General features: G+C 53.5%; 1 protein-coding gene across 3 annotated transcripts in view; it reads right to left on the bottom strand.

Moving 5' to 3' along the window:
- ACTN1 (actinin alpha 1) overlaps positions 1–26,167 on the bottom strand; it is a 94,233-nt gene that overhangs the window by 23,043 nt on the left and 45,023 nt on the right. For all 3 annotated transcript variants that reach the window (XM_036433191.2, XM_036433210.2, XM_036433201.2), the window contains exons 2-8: positions 20,810–20,924; positions 16,159–16,278; positions 9,206–9,292; positions 6,967–7,054; positions 6,314–6,392; positions 1,954–2,035; positions 324–409 (exon numbers count right to left, since the gene is read on the bottom strand). In XM_036433191.2, coding sequence (XP_036289084.1) covers positions 324–409; positions 1,954–2,035; positions 6,314–6,392; positions 6,967–7,054; positions 9,206–9,292; positions 16,159–16,278; positions 20,810–20,924 — 657 coding nt within the window. The remainder of the gene's footprint in view (positions 1–323; positions 410–1,953; positions 2,036–6,313; positions 6,393–6,966; positions 7,055–9,205; positions 9,293–16,158; positions 16,279–20,809; positions 20,925–26,167) is intronic.

Raw genomic sequence — 26,167 nt, 5'->3', positions numbered from 1 at the left:
CCAGGGGAAGCCCTGCTCCCACCGAGGTGGGCCCGGAGGGCGTGCGGCCCACTGAGCCTTCCAGCGGCCCTGCCTGCTGTCTGGGCCCCAAAAGGTGAGCTCTCGCCCCGTGTTCTCAGAGAAGCAGAGGGAGATGAGGGCACAGGTGCAGGGAGGGAGGGGGAGAGCAAGAACACAGCACGTCTGCACCGGGGGCTAACTCTACCAACGAGACGGCCCGTCCTGACCCTGTGGCCAGGGAGAGGTGGGGGTGGGCGAGAGGGTGCGGCTCGGGGTCTGGCATGAGGTGTGCTGGGCGAGGAAGGAACAGGGGCCTCGGATACCTTCTGGGCACCAGAGAAGGCGTGGTAGAAGCTGGACACGTAAGTCATGATGGCCTTCTCATCCGGTCGGGCAGTCCCCACGATGTCTGTCAAGAAAAACCTGGACTTAGGGCCAGAGCCAGCCAGTGCACACGAGGTCCACCTCCCACGGGATGCTCGCTGAGCCACCAGGTCTTCTGGCCGAGATGCTGAGCCGGGATCTCGCCAGCTTCCGGCATCGGCTTCCACTCACGGGAACACGAACGGCCGAGGGATGAAACTGGGCCCCGAGGAAGCAGGCAGCGAACCCGAGGGAGAAACCTGACAGGGGACAGCTGGCCCGGCTGCGGCAAGTTCAGGGGCAGAGATACAAGGGGTAGGAGGGAGGATGGAAGTGCTACAGACTAGAAAAGGCATTAGAAATGGGATAACTACAATAATTGCCATGTGCAGACCCTGGTTGGATCCTCATTTAAATAAACCAACTCTAAAAAGAGACGATGGGCCCTAACCAGTTTGGCTCAGTGGATAGAGCATTGGCCTCTGGACTGAAGGGTCCCAGGTTCAATTCCAGTCAAGGGCATGTGCCTTGGTTTCGGGCACATCCCCAATGGGGGATGTGCAGGAGGCAGCTGATCGATGTTTCTCTCTCACCGATGTTTTTAACTCTCTATCCCTCTCCCTTCCTCTCTGTAATAAAAAATCAATAAAATATATTAAAAAATAAAAATAAAAAGAGACGACGGGGAAAGTGAATTGTGAGCTGCATAGTGGAGGAAGGAATCCGGCAATGGGAAGGTGCGAACGCTGCCTAAGAAAACAGCCACCTGTTAAAGGTCTGCAGTCTGAAGTGTGTAGCAATGAAGTACTTGTGAAGTCTGGCATTTGCTTTAAAACACGTCGACAAAGAGAACAAAAAGGGAAAAGAAAAAAATAAAACAAAATCTCGGGAATTGTTCTGTCTGGGTGACAGGTGTGTGGAAGTTCACTGTATTTTCTCTGCTGTTGTATGCATTTGAAAATGGCCCCCCACACAGACAGATTCTGCTACAAACCAGCACATCTCCCGTCTGGTCTCTGAAAGGGCCATTCATCTTCCCAAAGTCACTTGCTTTTCCATATGTGTCTGATCTTCCCCCACCTTCCCTTACAAAGTTATGTGTGCATGCAGACCACCTGCCTGGGTTACTCTGTGCGTGCGTGTGCATGTGTGTGTGCATGTGTGTGCATGAATGTGTGTGTGTGTGTAATGCACGTGTTAATAAACTTGCTTGCTTTTCTCTTGTTCATCTCAGTGTCCATCTAATCGACACGGCCCACGCCGGAGAAGTTAGGAAGGCAGAGGGGAAAGGTATTTTCCCTCCCCTACAGCAAAAGAATGCCACGCTGCACACGGCACCCGCTCCCTGACTCCAAAACAGAGATGAGAACCATCCTCAGACCTTTGACGAAGAAACAGCCTTCGGCACCAGCTGTCCCCTCTTCCTCCAAACCTCAGGGAACTGTGGGGTCCCCGACACTCAGGTGACCCCCTTAGGCCAGGCCTTCTCCCTTCCCACCTCGGGCTGCTGGTCCCCCACCCCCCCGCCTTGGCCATGGGGTGCAGGTGGGAAAAGCGGTGGAGGTCCAGACAGACAGAAAGTGCCTTTACCTTCAGCATCCAGCATCTTGGGGATGTCCAGATACTTCTCTGCCACGTCGAAGGCCGTGTTCAGATTTGTGAGGGGGTCGTCCTAGAGCGAGAAGGGAAGCTTAGACAGTGAGAGGTTTGACAGGATGCCGGCAACCCAAACAGGCGTAACCACAAACTCTTGGGGCAGAGGGGACTCGTACTGCCCTGCCCACAGTAGGTCAGGAGCCAGCTCTGGGTGTGAATGCTGGCCTCACCGGCTAGGGTGTTAAAACATCATCTTTTGCCCTGGCCGGTGTTGCTCAATGGTTAGAAAATCGTCCTGCAAACTGAAGGGTCACAGGTTGGATTCCTGGTCAAGGGCACATGACTGGGTTGCAGGTTCGATCCCCAGCCCCACTTGGGGCGCATGCAGGAGGCAACCAATCTCTCTCTCTCTCTCTCTCTCTCTCTCTCTTCATCCTCTCCCTCTCTTCTACTCTCCCTAAAAAATCAATGGAAAAAATATCCTCAGTGAAGATTAACAACAAAAATGTCATCTTTCCTTCGCAAGCCTTAGTTTGTCAGAGAAACGGGGGGTAAGAATCTTGGCCTGCAGCCTAAGGAAGAACTGCTAGGTGTGAGTGTGAGAGAAGGCATTGGCCCGGGTGCCATCTGTCTCGGCTTCCAGTTTCAGCTTGGCCACCAGGGAGCGGGACTGGAAACCCGACCTCAGTTTCCCCGCCTGTTACTGAGGAGTCGGACTAGGAGCTCCCATGCCGCGGCCCACGAAATCCTGGGGCTCCCTCAAATAGCCACAGCCTCCTGACTAATTTGATTTCCGCTACTTTCTCAAGAACACTGATTTGGGATTGGCGAGGATGTGGAGGAATCGAACTCTTATGCCCCACCGGTGGGGCTGCAAGATGGTGCAGCTGCCGTGGAAAAGCATGTGGTGGTTCTTCAAAAAGCTGAGCACCGAGTCACCATAGGATTCCACTGTGCCAGAGGCCAAGAGCTCTGGGGACGGAGGGGGTGATGGCTGCACGCCAATGCGAACGTACTGAACGCCGCTGAACTGGACACTTAAAAACAGGTACAGCCCTAACTGGTTTGGCTCTGTGGATAGAGTGTCGGCCTGCAGACTCAAGGGTCCCAGGTTTGATTCCAGTCAAGGGCATGTACCTTGGTTGCGGGCACATCCTCAGTTGGGGGGTGTGCAGGAGGCAGCTGACTGATGTTTCTCTCTCATCGATGTTTCTAACTCTCTATCTCTCTACCTTCCTCTCTGTAAAAAAATCAATAAAATATATTTTTTAAAAACAAAAAAAAACCCAGGTACAATGGCTGGCCAGCGTGGCTCAATGGCTGAACGTCAACATACGAACCAGGAGGTCTCAGTTGGATTCCCAGTCAGGGCACATGCCCGGGCTGTGGGCTCCATCCCCAGTGGGAGGAGTGCAGGAGGCAGCTGATCAGTGATTCTCTCTCATCATTGACATTTTTTATCTCTCCTCTCTCCCTTCCTTCCTCTGAAATCAATAAAAATATATTTTAAGAAACAGTTGCAATGGTAATTTTTGTTATATATACTTCACTACAATGTAAAAAAAAAAAAATGTTTTTATGTGGAAGAAAACCCACAACTTGGGGGGCAGGGGAGATCCTTGTAGGACCTCCCACCCTCTTCCTGGTTCCCCAGAATAGTAATCTAAAGCAAGCTGGTTTTGTCATCCCGGGACCCAGTTCTCCCCAGTGCCGAGGTGAGACGCACAGGGAGCAGAGAAGTGAACACATTCCTCTGAGATGCTTTCAGGAAGAAACTGCTCAAAACACAGAAGGTGGAGCTCTTCTGGGAAAGTCTCCAACCGCTTCCAGAGTGAAACAGAACCCTGCCAAGCTGGGAAGGTCATTTCCGCCCAGGGCCTCAGGCAGGCTCAGGCCAGGGTGCACATCCGCCTGCCCCACTCAGTGCCCAGGCTCTGCCAGGCCCCTCGCCCACCGAAGGTGGGTGCAGGAAGGAAGAGCCTCCTGGCCGGAGCCCCTCCACTCCCCCATACCATCACGAAAAGTTCCATGATTCAGTGGGCACAGCTCTGTGCTAGGATGTGGGCTGGATTGTATTGATGCTTCTGGATTAAAGAAACGGGGGGAAATGAAAAGACACAGAGAAGGACAGAGAGAGGGGCCAGAGCTGGCCGTGTATCAGATAAAGGCCATGGGACTGGAGGTGCCTGGAGCCAATGGAGTAGGGGAGGGTAAGCGTGGTCCCGTTTTATTCGGGGGCAGGAACAGCTGTGGATGAACCGGCTGCTGCCACCCCAGCACACCCACAAAGGGACACAGACACATGTACACCTGCCACAAAAATGCAGCAGCAGAGCAGTGAGGAGGCATCTGACGACGCCTTTAAAAGACAAAATCGCTACCTTCAGGATTTCTGGCCTCCGCCTGTTGGTCTGGCCCGATAGCTTTCAGCTGGCTCGAGGTGTTTTTTCAACTGACATTTTTATTATTTTTTTAAAATATATTTTTATTGATTTCAGAGAGGGAGGAAGGGGGAGAGAGAGACAGAAACATCAACGATGAGAGAATCATGGACCAGCTGCCTCCAGCACGCTCCACACTGGGGATTGAGCCCACAACCTGGGCATGTGCCCCAACCAGGATTTGAACCGTGACCTCCCGGTTCATAGGTCAACGCTCAGCCACTGAGCTATGTTGGCTGGGCCCTTCCTATCCCCCAAGACACCAGCTTGGGAGGGCTGCCCGGGGTGCGTACACCTGGGCGCAGCCACACGCTGTGCCAGGAGCAGCCACTCTCCTTCAGGGGTGGCCCATCCAGGTGGAAAGGGTCCCAACCTCGAGCTTCAGGCCATACTTGGGCTGCCCAGAGGGTTGGGAATCTGCCCCTTTCCTCTCTCCAAACCAGTGGTTCTCAACCTTCCCAATGCCGCGATCCTTTAATACGGTTCCTCATGTTGTGGTGATGCCCAACCATAAAATTATTTTTGTTGGTACTTCATAACTATAATTTTGCTACTGTTATGAATCATTATGTAAATATCTGTTTTCCGATGGTCTTAGGCGACCCTGCTAGCGGTTCTCAACCTCTGGAACCACTGCTCCAAACCCTTCTGGCAGCTCCCTCCCCACACCCTGAGACACAGGGCCTGATGCCACCAGGCACGGCCAGGCTCGCCCGGCACTGAGCAGCAGCAGCAGCAGCAGGGCCCCCGCAGGGCGCAGGGAGGGTGGGGGTCTTTGCTGGACACTGCACTCTCCTGTGTCAGGGAAATACAGCACCCAGCTCAGTGGTTGAGTGTCCAACTGTGAACCAAGAGGTCACGGTTTGATTCCTGGTGAGGGCACATGCCCGGATTGGGGGCTCAGTCCCCCAGTAGGTGGCATGGCAAGAGGCAATCAATGATTCTCTCTCATCATTGATGTTTCTACCTCTCTCTCGCTCTCGCTCTCTCTCTCTCCCTTCCTCTCTGAAAAAAAAGGAAGGAAGGAAGGAAGGAAGGAAGGAAGGAAGGAAGGAAGGAAGGAAGGAAGGAAGGAAGAAAATACAAGAATGGTCATTCCTAGGAGCTGCCTTGCCAAGAGACTCAAGTGCAGACTGTCAACCCGAGCTCCAGGTCACCAACTGGGGGCACAGGGAGGGCTCCAGGGTGGCCTTTCCCAGGATGCCTGTGCCATATGGGCGAGGCGCAGGATGGACTGAGAGGGAAGATGGGGTAAGTAGTCTCCAAGGTCTAGGCCAGCATCCTTTTACCAGCCCAGACACTAAGAACCACCACGAGGCTATAGACACAACTCCCAGATCCTGGTCTCCTCCCCCACCCTTCCCCCATCCTCCCTCTCTGCCTCCCCTCCAACCCCCTACCCCCCCTACCCCCCCCCACACACACACAGACTCAAGAAAATCCTGCAGCCACACCTCAGGATTGAGGGAGACCAAACCCATCGTGGGAACTGCCCAGGGCTGCACAGTGAGTCTCGGACACGGCTCAGCTACGAGGCCCGAAGAACGCGCAGTATTTTAAATCATGAAACTAACAGCTCCACCTTATCAAACCCGGGAAATGGGAGGGGGAAACGCCACTGACGATTCCACCGCCCTCACAAACTGCTGCGGTGGCTCTCGTCCTTTCCTTGTGGGCTGTGCGTGTGGGCACGCACACACATGCTGGGCACATATGGTCCTGAGGGAGCCCTAGCGGTGGAGGTGTTTTCCTCTTACTCCTCAACAGGCTGTCTTCTTGGCTGATCTAAGGAGACAGACACCTGCACGCTGGACCCCCGGCTCTCAGAACAGGGTCGCAGCTCTGCCCAGTCCTGCCCACTGGGACCCGCGGCCGGGAGCTGCAGTGGGCGGGCAGCGGGGGAGCACACGTACCTTCCGCAGCTTCCCGTAGTCGATCAGCTCAGGCCGGTGTCGGTGGATCAAGGCACAGAAGCCAAGGCCATCCTTCCAGCTGCCCGGGGAGAGAAGGGGGGGAGCTGGTGAGTGTGAGAGTACGTGTGTGTGAGTGTGTGTGTGTGTGTGTGTGTGCGTGTGTGTGTGTTTGTGTGTGTGTAGGTGGGAACACTAACTATGGGGAAAGCAGGACCTCCTTTTCCCGCAGGTGGACACACGGCCCTTCAGACCAGGAGCCAGAGGCTCTAGAGAGGATGGGCAGGAGCATTCCTATCCACCAGCACCCCAGGCGCCAGGGTTAAGACTCTAGGGGGCTTGGCACATTGAGATGCACCTGCCACATCCCCTACACCAAGGCCACGGCCTGTCTGCTCTGTCCCAGAACCCGCAGCGGCCCCAGCACAACCAAAGGCGAATGAGGCGGTAGCTGCGTCCAGGCAGCGCCAGCAGGGATGGGGGGCACTGAAGCGCCAGCAGGACTCCCTTCCCCCGAAAAGTGACCTCTTCCCCAGGGGCCTCTGCTCTGGTCTAGAGCTGAGACCGACCTATCCACGGCGGCCTGCAGGCCTCGGGGGCAAGGCCTCGGTTCTGTAGGACACCCCCCCCCCCCCCCCCGGCTCCCGGCCACTCACCTGATGTGGAAGTTCTGGATGTTGACGTTTTTGTAAGGGGCTGTCTTCCTCTGGCACCACAAGAGCAGCCCTTCCTTCGCCGAAGTCTCTGTGGAAGGGCAAGGCGGGCAGAGAGGTCAGGGGCTGGCTCAGTGGCGGGAGGGTTGCCGACTCGCGGGAAGCCCCATCGTGACGGCAGGGTCCCGGCTCCTTCACATAGAGGGTTCCCACAAAGACCCCTAGATTCCAACCCTGCTGCTGACAAAGGCCGAGGAGTTATTTGCCATAGAAGCCGGCTAGGAAGCTGTGCAGAGCGAGCTGCAGCACGCACCGAAATGCTGAGATGATGGCCTATCTCCCTGTCACTCCCTTTTATCCAAGAAATGGTAACGCCACAAAACAAGTGGGCAACCAACTGGTCTACGAAATCTAAAATTCAAGAATCTCCAGACAGGAGCGTGTGCCATATGGAAAGAAAGGATTGGGACTCCTATTGATATTGAGTGTTTATCTAAAAAGTAAGGCCTCCTTATATTAAATGCACGGATCAACTCTGTTGGTGTATGTGAAGCAAACGCATGCCTATCAGCGAAGGCAAAAAGGTAGGTATTGGAGGGGATCCAGGAGCTCCCTGAACAGGAGGGCTGCCAACCACACTGCCCCCATGTGTCCACCTCTGTGAATTGCAGGTTACAGCACTGAGTGAAGTGGCTTCCTGGATGACCTCATTGACTTTCAACTCACAACATTTTAAAATGATGTTAAACGATTCCTACCAAGAAAATATAATAATTCAAGCGCAAACAACTTAAAAAATCAGCAAAGCTAATGTTTCTACTCTCAGTTCAAGTTCTTTGTCAGCAACAAGATTAAAATAATAACTGTTTAATAGGAGCTGACAACAAGTCTGCCCAAAAAAAATCAAACTCACCAAGGCTACTTGAAAAATGAATTGGTATTTGCCATCACTAACAAGAACCAGGCTCTAAGTGACTGCTGAGGGCATCTTTTAACCACTTCCACCCTAAATACCAAGTATTTATAAACCAAACTTAGATCCTCACATCGCTGTGTCACTGCCAAGCCAAGATTTCCGTAACAAAGCAAATTAGTCCACGCTGTTCTCATTAAAATGTTACATTAAAAATCTTTTAAAGATTTCTTTAAAGTTAATTTAAAATACTATCTCCATCTTATTTTTGTGTGTATTTTGTAATATGCTTGGAAATACATAAACATAAATTATGACAAAATAAACACATATCTCAGCTCAAAAGTTGCTGGAATGTAGAATCAAAAGTTTAGAGATCACCCTAGCCGGTTTGGCTCAGTCAATAGAGCATTGGCTGTGAAATGAAAGGTCCCAGGTTCTATTCCAGTCGAGGGCACATACCTGGGTTGTGGGCTCGATCCCCCATTGGGGACTTGCAGGAGGCAGCCAATCCATGATTCTCTCTCATCATGATGTTTCTATCTCTCTCTCCCTCTTCCTTCCTCTCTGAAATCAATAAAAATATATTATTAAAAGAAAAGTTTAGAGCCAAAACCGGTTTGGCTCAGTGGAGAGAGCATCGGCCTGTGGACTGAAAGGTCCGGGTTCAATTCTGGTCAAGGGCATGTACCTTGGTTGCGGGCACATCCCCAGTAGGACGTGTGCAGGAGGCAGCTGATCGATGATTCTCTTTCATCGATGTTTCCAACTCTCTATCCCTCTCTCTTCCTCTCTGTAAAAAAAACAAAAAAAAAACAAAAAAAAAACAATAATATATGTGTGTATATATATATATATTTTTTTTAATTAATTTATTTTTTTTTTTTAAAGAATGTTAAAAAAAAAAAAGTTTAGAGATCACTGACCTGTAGTGGCCCCTTGCAGATTTACAAAGTGGCCACCAGAGGGTGTTATGGGAGCAAAGTGGAAGACGTGGGATCCTCTCCCCAGCAGGCAGGCCCTCCTGGCTGCTAGTCCCCTACTTTTTCAAGATTTAAAATCCAAGAGCCAGGCGGGGTTCCCAATGCCCTTCCCCAAAGCAACCTCAGGCTTTCTCCAAGTGGGGCGTTTCCCTGGCGCCAACACTCCTGAGGGAACCAGCACCTCCAACAGTTCTCCTCTAGGGACTAGGAGGGAGGACAGACACTAGAAATGGGTCAGAAGCTCAGGGTGTGGCCCGGGATCAGGCTCCCATGCCCAGACCAGAGAGCCCTTGAGGCTGAGCCGGAGGGGGGCTTGGAGTAACCATGGAAGTCCGAGAAGACCTACCTTCCACGGAGATGTCCTGGATGGCAAAGCGGAGGATGATGGTCCAGATCATGCCCAGGGTCATTTTCGCGTTCCCATCCACGATTTCTACAAAAACAGCAGCAGGATGGGTCGTGCAGGGGAGGGGCAGAGTTAGCATTCCCCGAGAGCCCACGTGGCTCTGTGCACCAGGTAGCGACTGAAAGACCACACTGTTCCCTTCTGGAGGGAAGTCCGTGTGTTTTTTAAAGTTAGTGCAATTGCGTTTCACAGGTGGCATGACCTGGGGGAGTCGCAGAGGCACAAGGTGGTAGACTAGGGGTGTCCTGGGGGTACAAGGTGAGTGTGGTCAGTTCTACAGGGTACAACAGAAAAGGGGGCGACTTAAACCCGAGGGTGTCCAAGAGCCTGACAGAGAGCGGAGGGTCTCTGAGCCACCACAGATGCCCTGGCAGCTCTGAGCTAAGGGCCTCTGGGCACAGCATCATGCCAGTGCAGGCCCCGGAAAGCACTAACTAAGGTTTGCACACTGCCATCCTGAAGGCTCCACTAACTCACACATCACCCGCACCGTGCCATCAACTGGGTATTTTTTAAGGAAAAGGAAAACTCAGACCTCTCCCAGACCGTAACGAGATGCCCCCTAAATTCAGTCTAAGCAGCACTTTTTCAACTTTCCAAATCATGCTGTAACTCCGATGAAGTAATATTTCCTGGGCCAGGCAACACAAGCATACACGAGCCCTGTCTGCAGGCGCCTAAGACACGGAAGAGCCACTTGCAGTCTTGGGGCTTGAGCAGCTCACAATCCAATGCAAACTCCTTCCCTCTCACCCGCCTCCAGACCCCGAGGCGGTAACCTGGCCCTGTGGTGAGGTGCTCTGGTTAAGAGTGAGGCACCCCAAGAATATCTTACTTTTTTGGCCTACCTGCAACACACGTTTTTTTTAGGGTAGACGCAACAGAATCGCAACAGAATCAGAAGGGGCAACTTCCAGGGTTCCCCGAGCCAACGCCCACTAGAGTTTGTTTCCCACACACCCACTAAACAAGAGTGGCTTCCATTATGGAAATTACACTCTAAGATCTCACTCCCTTCAGAGAAGGGAGGGGAAATGTGGGTGCTGCTGTCTGGCCTCGGGAGGCACAGGGCATTGGGGTGGGCAGGGGCCCTGCGGAGCCTGCACTGGAGTGCTGAGAAAGGAGGGGCCGTGTCCACGGAGGACCTGGGACAGGATGTAACTCTTCCTGCCCTCGAAGGCCTTGAATGCCCCTGCCAGACCCCCAGACACCAGCAGGGCCCAGGCCTGAGTCAGAGGGCCTGGGTTAGAGACACGGAGAGCTGTAGTTCCATGTGACCATGTTTCCTGAGCAACCCAGCCAGGCCTCCGCAGAGCCTGCTGGGGGAGGGGGAAGGGGAGTGGGAGGAGTCCGTGGAGACTCCGTTCGTCAAGGTTTGAGATTTTTTTTTTAAGTGCCCTTTCGTTTGTGACTTCTAATGGGTTTCATATCCGTTACATTTAAAGTGTTTATATAAATTGATAAGGAAAAAGCCTAAACCCACAACAGAGAAGCAGGCAAAGGAAAGGAAGAGACACTTTATGAGGCATGAAATAGAATAACCCCTTCACAGGATGTTCCATCTCACTTGTAATTAAAGAAATCAGACACCGTTTTCCCAGCGATCAAATTAGCGAAGTTAAAAAGAAATGAAAAGCACATGCACGCCTTGAAGTGGATATTAGCCTAAAACGAAACAAAAAACACTTCCTGGGACATCATCTGGCAAGGGGGGGGCGGGCAAGCACCTCGGAGCCGGTCAGCTTCCCGGGAGCCAATTCCACCTCCAGGAGCCCACCCCTCGCCACAGCTGTGCCACGCAGAGCGCAGCGCTGTAGGAAGGTGCCTGCTTCGGGGGTCTCTCTCACGGCCCCAAGTCAGCAGCCGTATGAATGCACCAAGCACAAGGCCTCAGACCCCATGGCTCTCTGCTCACAACCTCCGCAGCTTCCCACCTCACCCAGAGCCCAGGCTGATGGCAGGCTGGGCCCCTCGGCCCCTCCTCCCGCCACCCCCTCCAGCCACAGCTCTCCCTGCCCTTCACCTTCTCATTGAATTTGTCCTCGACCACCCACTTGACGCCTCACTTCATCTCTCTCCATCTGATGTGAGGACGTTGTCGTGTTTTCTCTCGCCCCTTCTAGAACATAAGCTCCCAGGAGGGTCATGATGTTCTGTTTAGCGTCACTGCTTAGAGCCCAGCACAGTGCCTGGCACAGAGAACACCTCAGTCAGTATCCGCTGAATGAATGAATGAATGAATAAATGAATGGGTGGATGGATGGACGAAGGGACGAACACTGGAGGACGCTAACCAGGTGGGTGGATGGGCAGAGGAAACGCAGGCCTGTCCGTCCCGGAACAGAGCACAGCTGTGCCCAACAAACAGACAATTAGCAGAGCCATTAAAATGACATTCTCGGGCTTTTAATGACTTAGGGAAAATCTTTGCACAGTAATATGGAAAGCATAAAAAAAAAAGCAGCCACAAAATTTTATGAGCCGCATTTTGAATACAAGGGGAAATTTGTTTAACGTCTAGGAAAAGGTCCACTGGTGATAACACTGCCTGTTGGCCTTTCCGGGAGTGAAGGCTGCTGTGCTGCCCCTCCTCCCCCCGCGTCCCCTCTGTGTCCCCCCCCCGCCTGCCCCCCGGGGCAGGCCCCACGCCCGGGCCTCCCGCTGGCCTCGGGCTCAGCGCCCTGCCAGCACTAATGAAGACGAGGCAGCTTCCTATGTGGGTTTTGCCTACTTACTACTCTCCTCCTTCCCCAGAAATCCCCCAGGGGTTCCAGAGGTTTTATTTACTGATTCTCACACCAAAGAGGCAATGTCGCTCCAGGCGGAGAGAGGGGTGTGATCCCTGACCAGCCGGGGCCCCGCCCCAGCCCCAGCACCCACCCGACTCCTGTCCCCCTCAGCGTGCGACCCTCCCCGGAAAGGCGGGTCCTCTCCCAGCACCTCTGTGTCTGCAACGGATGCCCCATCTCACAGGCAGCTCCCTGTCAGGAGGCTGTGGGGAGCTGGGCCCCGTGGGGACACCTCAAGGACCAGTTGACAACACAGCCGCAAGTGTGGGGGGAAGTGGAGGCACGTGCCCGCCATCCCTGGTCTACAGTGGTTATGAAGCTGCTCACATTCAGGATTTCCTCAAAACCGGCTCTCCCTTCCCCTCTCTCGTGACCACCCCCCCCCCCCCCCCCCCCGGGTTCCACAGTGTTCAGGCAGCAGAATGAACTGAGGAACCCCACAAGAGGGAAACCAGCCCCGCATGTCACCACCTCCAGACCAATGCTGCACACCCCCACAAGGAGGGACGCTAAAGCATCACCGCCCCAAGCTCTTGGCACCCACACCGTCATGCCTGCCCTGCCCAAAGGTTAAAAAAGAACCCTGCCGAGGTCCCCTCACCTGGTAAAATCCCACCCACTCACCCAGGTGAAGCCCCAGCCCCGACCCTAGAAACTTCAGAATCGAGGATCCTACAAGCAATCTGAATATCCGCAGGAACCCCTCCCCGAGGCTGCCTCCAGCCTCCATCTGAACATCTCGGGGACAGGGAGCCGCCCCCGAGTCCATTCCCAGAGGTTCCTCATGGAACCCACAACCAGCCTGCCCAGAGGTCCCCATTCCGGGCTGGTCCGGCACTTCAGGGTCGATCAGAGTCTAGTCCAGCACCAAGTGACAGCCCTTCAAAGGTCCGGGATCTCCTCTCCCCGACCCCCGCGCCCCTGTCGCGCGTCCCCGCCCCCCCTTTCCCTGCCTGGTCTCCACAGCACAGGATGCTCCTCAGTGAGGCCAACCAGCCAACGCCTGGCCCACCCCAAGCCCCAGGAAGAGCTCACTGCAGGGGACCCGCTCCACTGCCTTTTATTGCATCGTCCTCGCAGTGAAATCCATTGCGGTAAAATACACAAAACCCATTTGGAGCTCGTCTCGTTTCCTGGCTCAGCAGAGCCGCCTCCCGCAGGATCCTGGAGCTCAGCGTGAGAGGAGAGAGAGATTTCAAAGCGGGGAGCGGCGAGCAGACACGCTATCCCATCTGCAGGGACCCTTTAGGAGCCTCTGGAGAAGCGGGGCCTGTGGGAAAGGACCTGGAACAGCACGGCCAGCAAGGCTCAGTGACGGCCCGAGATCAGGGGTGGGGGTTCGGTTTCGGTCTTTGGTCCCACCCCTCTGCTGGGGCGAGCGCAGCCACCTGACCCGCCACGTCCCCGCCCCCGCCGGCCACCGCACGGCCACCGCACACGAAGGAAGCTCTGTCCTGGGCCCTGCAGGGAGGAAGCTGGGGAAGATGTTTAGAACTCAGCTCTGGAACCAAATCCTGGGTGCCGTCCCAGCTCTGCCTCCTGGAGGCAGGCAGCCTGGCCCGGAGCCCGCGATCAACGGCACTGCACGCTTCCACCCCAGCAACTCTCGTGAGCCCGAGGCCGTGACAGTGAAATGGGGCTGGTGGTACTCGCTCAGCCACGTGCATTACAGCCAGGCTCAGATCTGAACTCGGCACCTGCTCTTCTCTCCCTCCTTCCCTTTGCTGCACAAGGTCTTACACATTTTTTTCCCCCATAAATAGTTCAATTTTCCTTTCTAAGTAAGAATCTGGGTTTCTGGCTTCTTTTGGGGAAAAAAAAAAAAAAAGGGAGATCTAGCAAGTGCTGGGCCTGGATTCCCACCAGGCAGCAATCGGCTACCCCTATGTGGCAGCTGCCCCGTTTGGAAGGATGTGCTCTCCCCCGTCCTCCACAATCCCCACCCGCCCCTACCGTCCTCCCCTGGCCCAACGCACACATCCTTCACTTCCCTTCCCCGCCCCAGAGGGCACCTGATCCTGCACCACCTGATCCTGCACCGGATAGCCTGAGCAGCCATTTCTTTGGCTCCTCGTCTCTGCCCAGTGAAAACTTGTTCCGCCAAGGCTTTCTTCCCTCCCTAATAGCACCAACTATTCTTTTTTCTCACTAAAAGGCAGAGAACGTTTTCCCACTCACAGACTACCCTGCTATGTGCAAGTCCTTCAAACATGTACTGCGCACCTACTATGTGCATCACACTGCTAGGAACAGGGGCCACAAGGGTGGGTGCAGAAGGCTGGACTCTGCCTCACAGCTGAGGGGTGCTGAGATACCCCTCAAGCTAGCCCAAGTCCCCGATAGGCAGGAGTCAGCAAACTTTTCTGTAAGATGGCCGGATAGCAAATGTGTTTGGCTCTGGAGGCCAAACGGTCTCTGTCACAGCTACTCAGCTCTCCCTCGTAGCAGGCAAGCAGCGAGGACAGTCTGTAAACAAACAGTGTGGCTGAATTCCAATATTTACAAAAACCCGCGCCGGCCAGTTTCGATCTCAGGGACTGTGATCTGCAGACCCTTGTGCCATAGGATTCCGTTGGATGGAGCAACACAAAAATCCTTCGATTTCTAGAGAAAGGAGGAGGGGGACTGGAAGGCCATCCACCAGGGAAGGGCCCTTCTCCTGTGGACTGGCTGAAGCCAGGCCCCCTCCTCAAGAACAGGCAGACCCGGGTTTGAGTTCTGGCTTTGCCACGCACGATGGGACCGTGAGCAAGTTACCTACTCTACTGCGGCACCTGTTTTCTTTTCGTGAGATGGAAGCCGTAATGAAAGCCCCCGCCTGGGGCTGGTGTGAGGACTAAGTGAGAGCCCTGGTGCTCAGCACCTGCCACGGGGGAGGTCCTCAGTGATCACAGCCATAGCCACATTGTGAATGAACGCATGAATGAATAGAGCCTGCGTCTTATTTATCTTTCCATCTCTGGCACACAAGCAGGTGCCTCGTACACACTTGCTGAATCCACCCAACACAGTCCTGACGGCGCAGTCCTGACGGGGCGTGGTTATTCTAATCTAATCACCAACCCTCCCCCAGCCCCTCAGAGCCACCGCGCTGCACACAGAAGCAGGGCCACCTCCCTTTAGCCTTTAAGAAGGTGCTAATAACTGAGCCTTAACAATTTTTTCAGTGAAGGAAAAAGAGCCAAGAAGCCCCTCTGTGGGAAAATGCTATTAAGAATGTTCCTAAAGCCGAAACCGGTTTGGCTTAAGCCTTAATGGATGGAGCTTCGGCTTGGAGGCTGAAGGGACCTGGTACCTTGGTTGCGGGCATATCCCCAGTAGGGGGTGTGCAAGAGGCAGCTGATCGATCTCTCATCGGTGTTTCTAGCTCTCTATCTCTCTCCCTTCCTCTCTGTACAAAATCAATAAAATATATTTTTTTAAAAAGAATGTTCCTAAAGCCGAAGCCGGTTTGGCTCAGTGGTAGAGCGTCGGTCTGCAGACTGAAGGGTCCCAGGTTCGATTCCGGTCAGGGGCATGTACCTTGGTTGCGGGCACATTCCCGGTGGGGGGGTATGCAAGAGGCAGCTGGTCGATGTTTCTAGCTCTCTATCTCTCTCCCTTCCTCTCTGTAAAAAATCAATAAAATAGATATTTTATTAAAAAAAAAAAAAATGTTCCTAAAGGCTTGTGGGCATCAGCCTGCCGGGCCGTGGAGCCTCCGGTAGCTTCGCCCTCTACCCACTAAGTGTCTGCACCCTCTCCCCGGCCCACAGAACTCTCCGCCTTGGGCAGCGAGGTGCAGCCAGGCCTGCAGGCGAGGAAAGCGGCGCGGCACACGCAGGGCTGCCCAGCGCTGGGACTGGCTGAGGGGTGCCGAGGGGTGGGCCAGGGAGTGGACTTTTGTTTGCCCGGAGCGGACGGATAGGTGGAGGAGGCTGAGCTGGATGGAAGGTACTGTTGTCACATCAAGAATCACGTGACATGAGGTCAGCCAGATGGAGGTGTTGGGAGCCCCACTTCCCAAGGCCTCCAGGGTGTGTAGGTGCAGGAGTCAGGGTAGAAAGGCCCAGGGGAGCATAAGCTCAGGCTCCGAGGGGCAGCCCGAGGGCCGGCCGCACTCACCTTCCGCTCCGATGGACACCAGCTTGACCCCCTTGCTGGCGATGAAGTCCAGGGCCTTGTTGACGTTGGAGATCTTGTGCACCCGCATCTTGCCTCTCTCCGGCTTGGCCAGGCGCTCACCTGAACACAGACCGGGAGCGGGAAAGGGCCGGTGAGGTGACGTCCACCAGCTCCCTCATCCAGCGCACACCTCGGCCGGACGCCCCCCGGTCACCGGGCAGGGAACAAGAGGGGGCGCCCTCCGGGGCCCTTCCTTCTCCCACGCCTCGGACCTCGCTGCCTGCGTCCATCAGCCATTCTGCACGGAGCCCCTGACGTGTGTCAGGGACGTGGCTGGGCGCCGGAGTACAGGGGTGAGCAGAACCATTTCCTGCCCTCGTGTCCTTATGGCCCAGGAAGAGAGACAGATGTTCGGTAGAGAAACACACAAGTAAACATATACAAATACCGAGACAGAGAAAAGCTTAGAATAATTGCCTCAAAGGAGGCTGCAGAAGAGGAGGGGCGGGCAGGAGGGAGAGGAGTCTCGGAGTGCAGGAGAGGGCCTCCGAGAGGGAGGGCAGCCAGGCCTCGACGGCAGGGAACAGCGATCGCGGCAGAAGGAACAGCACATGTGAAGGCCCCGAACTCCATCCGGGCTAGCCTGGGCCTGGGAGAGGCGTGTGGGTCACTCCAGAGTATGGTGACCAAGTTCCCACCGGGTCCCATGGAGCTGCCCACAGCATCCCACCCTCATTGGACAAACAGGGTCCTTGTCCCGGCACTGCCTCTGGGGGGCACCCCCGGCTCAGCTCCAATTCCACCCCCACCCGCACTCGGCCGCCACTCCCCAGCCCCCAATCTCCACCTTCCACGTGGGAGCTTCTGCTGCTCAGGTTTCAGGGCCAGAAGCTGCGTGGAAACTTTCAGGACCAGAAACTGCATAGGGAAAGGGGAGCTGGTTCTCCCAATAGCCCATTCAGAGCATCATCCCAGAACAGGGGCCTCCAGAAACCTCCTGAAACTACTTGGAAAAATTTTATGTGCAACACACCTGCCCAAACCTGGGGAAGGAACACAGCTTTCAGCATCTACATGGCCACAAACCCCCAAAGGCTGAGAACCACCACCCGAGCCTGAAACTCAGGGCCCTTGCAACTGTCATGGTGGCCAGCCCGGAGCCCCGCCCCCCGGATGTCAGTGGCCTGGCTGAGGAGGCTCTGGGCCAGGCCCACCCGCCCTGTCAGCAGAGCAGGTCTGCAGGGGGCTCCCAGCTTTCCTGCCGCAGATGTCATCTGGCCTGGCAGCTCCCAGGGAGGCACAGCTGGATCGTTATTAAGTCGAGACTTTCCACGTGTGGCTCTCCCACAGCTGTGGCCGCTGCCCTCCAGCAAGGCACCCACCCTCCTCCTGAGCAGACGAGAAACCACAGGGGCTCCCTCCCATGGCTGGTGGAGACAGTGCCACGTGCCACCGCTACCACTACCCCCATTCCCTCCCTCCCTCCCTCCCACCACGGCCAGGCTGCCCCAGCTACGCCCCAGTCCTCAGCCCTCAGCCCTCAGCCCTGCTGAGCCTGAGCAAGGCCAGCGGTTTTCAAACTTCAGTCAGCACAAAGCCACCTGGAGCACCAGCCAACCACAGATGTCCAGCCACTCCCCTGCTCCTCGTTTCTGATTGAGGAGGTGTGGGTGGGGCCTCTGATCCTGCTGTGGGTGCTCCAGGGACCACACTTCGAGGACCTTTGCAGGCGGCACCTCCTTCCTTCTTGTCATCCCACCCGTCTCCAGAGGCGGGGGTGACTCGGTCTCCCCGAGCCTCTGGAAGAGACGAGCCCGCCTGACAGCCATGCACAAGTCCTCCTCGGGCACAGACCACCATGCAGTGGGGAGTGGAGGAGAACAAGTGAGCCTCGATGACTAAACCATAGGGCAAATGACACAACAGAGAAATTAATGGGGTGCCTGGAGGAGGGCAGCCACTCAAATTTGGGGGGGGGGGTCCTGGAGAAAACCCCTGAGCTGAGTTTTCAAGAATGAAAAAAAAAAACAAAAAACAATGCTAGGTTGGTTGGTTGGTTTTCTTAAACTAAGAAAATATTCAAACTAATAAATGCTGGGAGGGGAGGTTGGTAGAGGAGAATAGACTAACAGGTCATTGGAGAAAACAGTATGGCAGTTCCTAAAACCTTAAACATTGCCCAGGCCTGGTGGAATGTCGTCCTGCACACTAAAAAGGGCATGTACAGGAGGCAACTGATCATGTTTCTCTCACACCAATGTCTCTCTCCCTTATTCTATAAAAAAATAAAAATGAAATTTAAAAAATCCATTAAAATTTTTATTATTTTAATCGTCATCTTCAGGTAAGGATTAAAATAATAAATTTTTAAATAACTTAAGCATGGAATTTCCATATTACCCAACAATTCCACTTCTGAGCAATGGAATATTACTCAGCCTTAGGAAATTCTAACCCGTGCCGTACATGGATAAACTGGAAGACATTATGCTAAAGGAAATAAGCCAGTCACAAAAGGACAAACACCGTCTGATTCCACTAATGTGCAGCTCCCAGAGTAGTCACACCAGAGACAGAACGTAGAAGGGTGGCTGTTGGGGGCTGGGGGTGGAGGCAGGGGGAGTTAGCGTTGAAGGAATATGGACTTTCAGTTCTGGAGACGGATGGTGGTGATGGGTGCACAGCAACGCGAATGTACTAGATGCCACTAAACTGTACCCTTAAAAATGGCCAGGCCCCGGCCAGGGAGTTCAGTTGGTTAGAGCATCGTCCGATACACAAGGTGGTGGGTTCAAATCCCTGATTAGGGCCCATATAAAAATCAACCAATGAATGCATGAATGAGTGGAACAATAAATGGATGTTTCTCTCTCCCCCCCACCTCTCTCTAAAATCAATCAATAAGAATTTTTTAATGGTCAAAATGGTAAGTTTTATGTTTTATTTATATTTATACATACATATATATATATATATATATATGTGTGTGTGTGTGTGTGTGTGTGTGTGTGTGTATATATATATATATATATATATTTTTTTTTTTTTTTTTAAACTACCCACCCCTCCACCACACACACACACCGATTTCATCTCCAAGGGAAATAGAAAAAAAGTATTGGTGTGTGTTTTTTTGTGTGTGGGTGTGTTTTTTTAAAAGCAGTTAGCACGGAATGCGGGGAGGACCAAATGTCTCATGTGGCAGGGGGCCTGAGGACCGAGGCCTTTTTGGGAAAAGCTAGCTGAAACCAAAGCAGGTGCCAGCTCACGAAGGCTCTTGCAAGCTGTGCTGAGGAATGTGGGCTGCGGGCGCAAAGCCCTGGGGAGGCGCCGAAGGCTTCCAGCAGGGAACAGCTGACCATATATGGCTGCGGCGGACCCTCTGGCTATGGTGTGGTGATGGACTGCCTGGGCGGGAGGAGCAGAGGTTTCCGAGGGCCACAAGGACCCACGGTAGCCAATCACAGGAGGAGATAACATGTGTGGATGGAGGTAACATGTGTGGAGCTTGAATGCCAAGCTGGAAAGAAGAGCGGAGGCAGAGCTGTCTGATTCCGAATTAGGTTTAGGGGAACAGGACAGAGACTGCAGCAGGAAAAAAGGGAACAGGACAGAGACTGCAGCAGGAAAAAGGCCCGCTGGGGCCAGGGGTGGTAAGCACAGTTTTGGACACACTGAGGGGGACACACCCGGGGGACCATCTAGGTGGAGATGTCCAGGGCAGATCAGCATTTAAGAAGGGGCTTGAGCCCTGGCTGGTATTGCCCAGAGGATAGAGCGTCAGCCTGTAGATGGAGCATCGGCCTGTGGATTGAAGGGTCCTAGGTTCGATTCTGGTCAAGGGTATATGCCCAGATTGTGGGCTCAATCCCCAGTGTGGGGCATCCAGGAGGCAGCCGATCAATGATTCTCTCTCATCAATGATGTTTCTAACTCTCTCTCCCTCTCCCTTCCTCTCTGAAATCAATAAAAATATATAATTTAAAAAGATGAAGAAGAAGAAGAAGAAGAAGAAGAAGAGCAGGAGGAGGAGAAGGAGAAGGAGGAGGAGGAGGAAGAAGGTGTTTGAGAGAGAAGGCTAGACTGAGACGAGGTCTGGGACTCGCTGACACCACGTGGAAGGTCAAATGAAGGGAGCGCCTGAAGTTGCCCAGGGTGAACCACGGCTAGAATACTGAGGACCACCAACCTTCACAGGAGGTGGAGGAAGGCATTCACAAGACAGCCGAGGAGTGCGTTCAAGGGGAGCCGTCCCTCCAGACACCTGGACGTGCGCATTCCAAGCTAGAGGTACAGATGGTATCCTGTGGCTTTAGGCCGAGAGGTTGCCATGGAGCCAGGGTTTAGGTGTAGCCATGGTTGCGTTCTTGACCACAGAACCCTAGCATTTTGGAGAAGGGACCTCAGAGGCCATCTCTCAAACCCCCTCTTCTTGTAAATAAGGGTGCTGAGGCAAAAAAGGCAACGGCTTGTCCAAGGACACACAGATGATTGGCAGCAGTCTCCTGGTCTGATTCACATGTCACCCCAACTTCTTTCGGAATTCCCAAGCTAGCCCATGACCACGGCAGAGCAGCAGCAGGGCACCAGGGAAGCATTCCCAAAGTGGCAGCCCAGCAGGTCAAACTCCCAGGGCCAGGGCCCACCTCACCTGAGATGACCTCCAGCAGCAGCATGAGCTTCAGGCCGTCCCGGAAGTCCTCCTCTATGTTCTCGATCTGCGTCCCCGCCTTGCGCAGGTGCGAGTTGCACCATGCCGTGAATGTCTAGGCAAAGGAGAGACAAGCATCAGTCACACGGTTGCTGAGGCCCTCACAGGGGCCTCCCCGGGTCCCAGGGCCCCCCTGCCTCACACCATCTCTTTGGTGGTTTGATATAAGGCATGGGTGGGAACAGCCGGATGGACAAAGCAGTACCTTCCTTTAATGCCTCCCCTCTGGGCCTTCTTCCAAAACATCATTCCCCCCCACAGTTATTAGTACCACTAATTTACTTCTTAATTTTAAGGCTTAGTTTCAATCTCCATAGTTTTCTATTGTTGTTTTTATTTTTTTATTCCTCACCCGAGGATATGTTTTCTATTGATTTTCAGACAGAGTGGAAGGGTGGGAGGAGGTGGGGGTGAGGAGAGAGAAACATCAGTGTGAGAGAGACACATCAATTGGCTGCTTCCTAGATGCATCTAACCAGGGCCAGGGATCAAACCTGCAACCAAGGTACATGCCCTGAACCGGGAATTGGACCTGTGACCCTTCAGTCTGTAGGCAACACTCTACCCACTGAGCAAAACCAGTCAGCGCAATCTTCATAGTTTTAAGGCGAAGAAATACCCCAGAGGTAATACATAAAGCCTTATTAATACCATGGCGGGGGCGGGGGGAATTATACCATAGGATAAATTAGTTTATGAAATCCTAGTATATTCAGCATCTGCCTAAATAAAAGGATTCATCAGTTTTGTTAGGCACACAGTTCAGAATCACAGTGTCAGGACAAGGAGAGAGACAGGTAAATACCCCAATGTGTATGCCTGTGTCTTTGGGATGGGGGATGGAAGCACCTTAAAGAATTCTAGAAAGGGAATATAAAGAGCCTAAATGAAAGACCATCGGTGTTAAATGTTCTAGTCTGTGGGGAGAAACAGCAACATTGACACACACTCTCTCTCTCTCTCTCTCTCTCTCTCTCTATATATATATATATATATATATATATATATATATATATATATATATATATATATATATATATTTATATATATGTATATATTTATTATTATTTTTTTTAATCTTTATTGAAACTTTTTCTATATTTAAGCAGATGATCAGGCAGGCCACAACCAAGCTGTCCTGTGCCAACAGCACACCCTGGTGACTCAAAGAAGGAAAAAGATAACAACAGAGAAAAGTGTGCATTTTCATTTTGTAATGTTCCTTCTACAACCTGGGAACGTGTCTCTCCCCAGCTATCACATTCCATGCAAAACAGAGAGAAGCACCTCCTGCTTCAGATCCAGCCTATTCCTCAGCATCTCCAGACTTCTCTGCACTAAATGGCACTCACCGCTACATGGGGGCTCAAGGGCCAATGTTCAGTCCCCACAGCACCCCAGGCAACTCTCCTCCCACCTGTCCTCCAAGTTTCAAGGATGAGCAGTGCATTATTCTCTGTATCAGCAGCAGCCACACTAGAGATGCCCTCCCCTCCTTGGAAAGGTCACCAGACCCATGACCCCCACCACCACTTCCTCTTGTCTCAGGGAACTCCAACGGGAAGTGACAATGGATGGGCGGGGGCGGGAGGAATGCCACATCAGTGATTACTAGGGGGAAAGAAATGGCTGCAAGTGCTGTAAGCAAGAGCTGAAGAGTCTGTGAGTGAGGAGGAGAGATGGCAGTCCACACAGGGGCAGTCTTTGTTTTTCTCTCTCTTTTTTTTTTTTTTTTTAATATATTTTATTGATTTTTTACAGAGAGGAAGAGAGAGGGATAGAGAGCTAGAAACATTGATGAGAAACATCGACCAGCTGCCTCCTGCAAAACCCCCACAGGGGATGTGCCCGCAACCAATGTACATGCCCTGGACCGGAATCGAACCTGGGACCTTTCAGTCCGCAGGCTGACGCTCTATCTACTGAGCCAAACCGGTTTCGGCGAGGGGCAGTCTTTGGACAGACTGGCACCCAGACTGGAGGTGGGCAGGGGGCATGTACTGATTCATCAGCCTGGAATACCCTCTATGTCATGTTTGGCTAACACATCTTTCAAGATCAGGCTAAGATACCACTCCTCCAGGAAGCCTTCTTGGCAGCCACCCACCATGTCTGGGTTGGGAGCACAGAACCAGAGCATCCTGCACTGGCTCCATCACGGCCCATGTCCTACTGCACAGTCCCTGCCTGGCCTCTTACCAGTTCCATACGTCCAGACTGGCACGGACTCAATGCTCTCCCTAGAGTCCCGCCACACAAAGTCAGGAACACAGCCATGAAGAAACAGCAAAAAACCCTGCCTTGTGCGGGGAACATCCTAGTGGATGTAAAAATCAAGCAACTGGATGAAGGAGCAAGTGGGGAACCCATGCAGAAAGGAGGAAGGTCCTGGAAGATCTAACTGCACCTGAGAGTGATACTGAATGGTATCAGTAGGGGGCGCTCTCAGGGACCTCGGGGAGCAGAACACACCTCAGGGGAAAGGGGCTGTGGCAAGACAAATAAGAGTACCCACTGGGTGCCCTTCCTCTGGCGCTGGCCTCACAAAACTGGCAGAGAGGGCAGGGTGAAGTGGCTTTTGTTTTCATTTTGTTGTAGAAAATATGAGTTTCTAAACCTGTAAAATAATTTATTGTGTAGTCCCACATTCTCTCCTTCTTGCCATCTGTCCGTACATGCACTTCTGCCAGTGTCATCACACTGTCCATTCGTGGGGTGGGGCGCCTTTATGACCACCACCACCTGTATCGCCAGAGCACCTGGCCCTCACCTCCCTTCCAGGCCCCGCCTCTGCCTGCGGGCTCAAGGGGAGTGGGATCGCCCAGCAACACAAAGGGCTGGTCTCAGGGCCTACTGGGTATCACCTGCATCTCCACAGGTGGGGGCTGGAGACTCGCTGGTCATCGCTCAAGTCATGGAGCCAGGGCTGGGGTGTGAGGAAAGGGGAAGAGGCCGCTTGTGTAAGAAGACACTGCTTCGCAAGAGGAAAGGTGCTGTTGAAAGCAGCCTGCCTCGTTTCCGGGAGAAGCCGGACTCCCTGCCAGGAGACAGACCGCACCTGTGTTTGCTCAGGTCTCCCATGCAAAGCCTGGTGCTGAGGGCTCGGGCCTGCTCTGGGCTAAAACCTCCAGGCCCCGCCCCTGGCTCCCTCGGGGGACGGCCCTGACGGGACCTCTGAGCACCACCCAAGTAAGAGAGTTCCCCTAGGAGGCAGCTCCTAGGTGGGAGCTCCCACCTAAGGAGAAGATGGTGGGGGCAATTCAGTGATTAAGAACAGGCACTTCCCGGCCCGGGCTGGGTCGTCAGGCGGTTAGAGCATCATGCTGGTTACACGTTTAATCATAGGTCAGGACACATACAGGGATCAATCAACGAATACATAAGCGCATAACTTCTCAGAGGCAGGTCAGGCCTTATTCTCAAAACCTGAGCTCCCACCTTATGACAAGCAAGGGCACCTGCTGCAGGGGTCCAGCGAGGAGGAAAAGCCAACAGTCACAAGTGATGCCTGTGGCTCCAGATGGAGACAGAGGGTCCCATGGCCTCTAGTCCAGACACCCCAACGTGGTGGGCAACCCTACCGCAGCAGGCTATGGTCCGGCCTCATTCAGATCCAGGGCAAGGGGACACTTTATTGCCTCGGTCCCAACCAGGACCTGTCCGATATGGCCTTTCCTTTGCTCTAGGAGCCCCATGCTGGGGCCTTGGCTCACAGCCTGACTGAGGAGACGGGCCTACAGGGGACTCGCTATTGTAGAAATGGGCTCAGGGATGCTGAGGCTTCTCAGGAAAAGGGCTTAGGCACCACGTGGGACGTGCTCACAGGGCTGCAGTGAGGGCTAGTTCCCTCCTCGTTTCACCAGCCACCAGCCATCAGCCCCACTGCACAGCCTCTGCAAAGCCTAGATGGGGACGGGAGGGGGGAGGGAGGACTGGCAGAGAACACAGACCTCTGCTCATCTTGCAATATCTACCCATCTCTCTCATCTGACATCAGGAGATTTTAGTGTTCAACGAGCATAACCATCCAGCACTGTAGCTCACAGGACTTCCTCAGGATCATGCCACAGAGCAAGAATCCAAGTGATCAGAAGGATTAAACCACTCTAAAGAGGACAGTGCAAATCCCGCCTTCATCTACCTCCAGCCAAATGGTAACCTTGTAAGTGACTCAAGATGGCTCTGCCGCAAAGCACTCATTGGTGAAATGGGGGCAATAATACCACGGGCTTGAGGATTTAATGAGACACCCCACTGAAAAGAGGGCCTGGCACAGAGTCCCGGCTCAGTAATAATTACCTGATATTATTGTTACCCCAACAATTAGTTCTAATTATTACAAGTTCATGCTGTTCCACATGTGGCATCAATGAATGTCTGAGCTGGAAGAGATGTTAGACATCACCCAAGTCAAACTCTCCGTTACAACTGGGGACACGTGGATCAGAGAGGGTGAGTGGCTTCCCCCAGGCCACACAGCTGGGTGTGTTCACCACTCGGCCTCCTGACTCCCAGTCTCAGACGCTTTCGGTTCCACCAAGAGGACGTGCATTTCAGGTGCAGGTGTGGGTACGGTGCTGGAAGGGCCCAGCAGAACCAAGACCGAGATTGCAGGTGGCCAGGGGGGTGAGGGGAGGGGAATGCGTCTTGTGGAGCGCCACTGAAAACAGGGCACGAAGTGAGAAACGAACCAGATGGAGTCTGGGTGGCCCCGGCCAGCACGGGCACAGGGAGTTTGAGTGGATGGAACATCGGTAGAGTTGGCATGGGATGGGCAGCCTCTCTGGCAGAGAGAGGCAAGGGGAGCAGTGCCCAGAGGCAGGCGAGCAGTTGTCCAGAGGTGGAAGATCATTCTGTTTGGTGAGCCTCTCAGAAGCATGTCTGGAGAACTCTGGTAACTGGGCTTACACCAGGAAGACAGAAAGACTCAGGGGCTCACCTCCAATATCTGAAAGACCCTCCCACGGACGGCAAATAAATGTGCTGGGCACATACCCAGGCAGAACAAGGCAGGCAACTCTCACCAATGCTGAGGAATATAGGTTCTAGAACAAAGCTGACCTAGAGCCACCAGGCGCAGCTCTGAGTGACCTTGGGCAAGTGACTTCGCTTCTCCAACCCTCAGTCTCCACATCTGTAAAATGTGTGTAGTACTAGACCCTACCTCAGAGAGTGGTGAAGATCAATGCAACCAGACATGGTAAGTGCTATGCACAATGGCCACACATAAGGCTCATTAAATGAAAGCTACAATTAAAAGGATGAAGGGCAGGAAGGCGCAAGGACGTCTAGAGTTTA

The sequence above is a fragment of the Pipistrellus kuhlii genome, unplaced genomic scaffold, assembly GCF_014108245.1.
Source record: "Pipistrellus kuhlii isolate mPipKuh1 unplaced genomic scaffold, mPipKuh1.p scaffold_m20_p_1, whole genome shotgun sequence".
Lineage (NCBI taxonomy): Eukaryota > Metazoa > Chordata > Mammalia > Chiroptera > Vespertilionidae > Pipistrellus > Pipistrellus kuhlii.
This window is presented reverse-complemented; position numbering and strand designations above follow the sequence as displayed.